Source organism: Notothenia coriiceps, unplaced genomic scaffold, assembly GCF_000735185.1.
Source record: "Notothenia coriiceps isolate Sejong01 unplaced genomic scaffold, NC01 NC01_scaffold00011133, whole genome shotgun sequence".
Classification (NCBI taxonomy): domain Eukaryota; kingdom Metazoa; phylum Chordata; class Actinopteri; order Perciformes; family Nototheniidae; genus Notothenia; species Notothenia coriiceps.
The window spans coordinates 1-2,923 of record NW_011343834.1 but is presented as its reverse complement, the minus strand read 5'-3'; the positions used below and the strand labels follow the sequence as shown (position 1 = coordinate 2,923).

Below are 2,923 nucleotides of genomic sequence, written 5' to 3'. Positions count from 1 at the left end.
GTCCGCGAAACCCGGACATTTTCATGAATTTATAAACCCCCCCCGGACGACCCGGACAGGGCGTGAAAAGAGGACATGTCCGGGCAAAAGAGGACGTTTGGTCACCCTAGCTAACACTAACTCTCACCAGCTAATAGCTAACACTAACTCTCACCAGCTAACTGCTAACGCTATCTCTCACCAACTAACTGCTAACACTATCTCTCGCCTGGTAACTGCTAACACTATCTCTCACCAGCTAACAGCTAACACTAACGGCCCGTCCACACTACAGCTTCGACAGCTTCAAAAACGGTTTCCAACGCGTCTGCCCATTCACTTTGAATGGGGTGACGTCACGTTGCCTCGCTTTTCGCCGAACTGAATTGTGGGTAGCAGAGCGGAGCTTTCCTGGCGTTTCAAGCTTCCGAAGCTTTCGGTGGAAGCGTCAGCCAATCAAATCATATGCCAGTACAAGCTCTAGCCAATCAAACCGCTGCTTGTGTGTCAGGGGCGGGAGCTCCATGTGATTGGTTGTTGGTCGAGCTTCAGACACGCCCGCCGGCAAGCTTTTTTTGAAGCTGTAGTGTGGACGGGCCGTAACTCTCACCAGCTAACAGCTAACACTAACTCTCACCAGCTAACAGCTAACACTAAGCAGCTAACACTAACTCTCACCAGCTAACTGCTAACACTATCTCTCACCTGGTAACTGCTAACGCTATCTCTCACCAGGTAACGCTAATTCTCTTGCAGATTTCACTGTAAAAAAGACTCGCACACCAAATTATTTGACCATCATATTTTAATCCATAAATAGAAAATAAAAACAAGAACACAATTATAATTACAATATCTTTATAAATATTGTGAGACACATTCTCTGGGGTCTGAGAGACCCTAACCCTCTGATATACAACACAATCAGGAAACATATTTATAAATAATAAATAAAACAGACCTTTATTAATAACTAATAATAAACAAACAGCATCACATTAAACACTAAACAACTTAATAATAAAAGTACTCTGTGTGTAGTCTGTGTGTAGTCTGTGTGTACTGTGTGTGTAGTCAGTGTGTACTGTGTGTAATGTGTGTACAGTGTGTACTCAGTACTCTCCCCAGTTCTTCAGGTAGAGACGTGACGATCGTCTCAATGAAGTTTTCCAGTTTTTCTAAAACTCCGTCTTTAAGCTGCAGCTGCTGCCTGCGCGCTTTATTCTGAAAATCACACACACTTCCTGTCAGAAACACACTTCCTGTTTACTGAGGAACAGCTGGTGATGTTTTAGGTTTTATTTTCTCACCAGTTTCTCTCGAAGCTTCAGAATCAAGTCAACGGTTTCCACCTCCGATTTATCTTTAGTCCAGGTCACCAGGTCCTGAGGACAGGTGTGTACAGGTGTTTATGCTCCGACAGGTGTGTACAGGTGTTCACAGATGTTTACAGATGTGTGTACTGATGTTTACAGATGTGTACAGGTGTGTTTACTCACGGCGTCACAGAGCACCTCCAGGTGGAGACTCTCCAGTTTCTGGGTCATCTCTCGGTGTCGCTGGCGGTACCAGCCGTCAAAGTTTGGAGACCTGAAGAACTTCCTGTCAGAGAAGTTTAATTGATATCTTCCACACACACCGAGGAGGTAAAGGTTACCTGTGTTTCAGAGCCATGAAGGAGCCTCACCTGTACAGCCCCAGCCAATCACCTTTCAGCACCGAGGTCAGCTGTGGCCCCGTGTCATCGAGAGACAACAGGAAGTCCTCCTGACTGAAGGGCCGGATCTGAGGGGGAGTCTGCACAACAACAACACGTCAAAACATCAAAACATCAACACGTCAACACGTCAACACGTCAAAACATCGACACAACACAGTAGTAACGCAAGGTCACTTCCTCTCTACCTTCCACGGTGACACAGATCTCTGCAGAGGCATCAGGCTGGCCATGTAGCGCTCCTGTCAGACAGAACACAGGGATTCATCTTTCTGCTCTGTGATTGTACAGCATGCTGCTCTGTGATTGGCTCACCAGAGGGATGATGAAGCTCTGGGTCAGCTCTAACAAGTGTCTCCTCAGGATGGCGCTCTGGACCTCCGACGGCCTCTTCCTCTGGATCCCCTGAACGCAGCTCAGTATTAGTAGGCTCAGGGTTCATGGGGTGGATACATGTATCATGTTGATGTTCTACAGGGCAGCAATTGAGTCTATTATTCGTTATGGCATCACAACATGGTTTGGTAACTTGTCAGTTAAATCTAAATCACAACTCCAGAGCTTGATAAAAAGGGCTGGGAAAATAATTGGCATGCTTCCACCATCCTCTCTTCAGGAGATATTTGAGGAGATGGTGAGAAAGCAAGGCCGTAAAATCACATGCGACCCCAAACACATCCTGTATAGAGAGTTTGAGTTGCTGCCCTCGGGCAGAAGGTATAGATTACCAAACTGTAGATTGAACAGGTATAAGTTTTCCTTTGTTCCGCTGTCAATCAAGCTGCTGAACAGTCAGAAACAATTGTGATTATGCTGTGTTAGGAGTTGTTGGGAGGGCAATGTTTACAGTGTAGTTTGTGCAATCGAGAAGGTTAAATAGGGAAAGTGCATTATGTGTAAATAGGTATGGACACAGTAGGGATATGTGCAATCTGACGGACACTATGCATAGGTGCAATAGGGAACGTGCTGCACCTGTATGATTCTTGTTTGTTTCTTTGCCATGTGATCTCTGTTCTGTATCTATGACGGATTGACCTGAATGTTTTATGTGTATTATCTCGATGCCCGAGACAATAAAGCTCTATCTATCTTATTAGTGATATTTCATAATATATTGAATGATAAATATGAATAAAGTTTACCTTTAGTAGTCTTTTAATCAGGATCTTGTCTTTGTGTAGAAAGGTCTTGAACGCTGTGTAGATCCCTGCAGACATGTATTTA

The 2,923-nt window shown here is 44.7% G+C and overlaps 1 protein-coding gene across 1 annotated transcript; it reads right to left on the bottom strand.

Annotated features, from left to right (window-relative positions):
* Positions 1-773: 773 nt before the first annotated feature.
* Positions 774-2,917, bottom strand: LOC104946480 (protein DENND6B-like). Its single transcript, XM_010772315.1, has 7 exons — positions 2,842-2,917; positions 2,012-2,101; positions 1,885-1,938; positions 1,667-1,776; positions 1,479-1,581; positions 1,290-1,364; positions 774-1,203 (listed from the first exon to the last, which is right to left on the bottom strand). Exons 1-7 carry the CDS (start codon positions 2,914-2,916, stop codon positions 1,054-1,056), a joined length of 657 nt encoding a protein of 218 aa, XP_010770617.1. The 5' UTR covers position 2,917; the 3' UTR covers positions 774-1,053.
* Between the last annotated feature and the right edge of the window lie 6 nt (positions 2,918-2,923).

What these genes read in the sequence shown, in the direction of transcription:
- LOC104946480 (XM_010772315.1), bottom strand. Translation starts at nt 2,916, where the DNA reads ATGTCTGCAGGGATCTACACAGCGTTCAAGACCTTTCTACACAAAGAC. An exon ending in TGATTAAAAGACTACTAAAG is followed by an intron (nt 2,102 to 2,841) that starts GTAAACTTTATT and finishes AGCTGCGTTCAG; the next exon opens with GGGATCCAGAGGAAGAGGCC. An exon ending in TGGAGGTGCTCTGTGACGCC is followed by an intron (nt 1,365 to 1,478) that starts GTGAGTAAACAC and finishes ACCTGTCCTCAG; the next exon opens with GACCTGGTGACCTGGACTAA.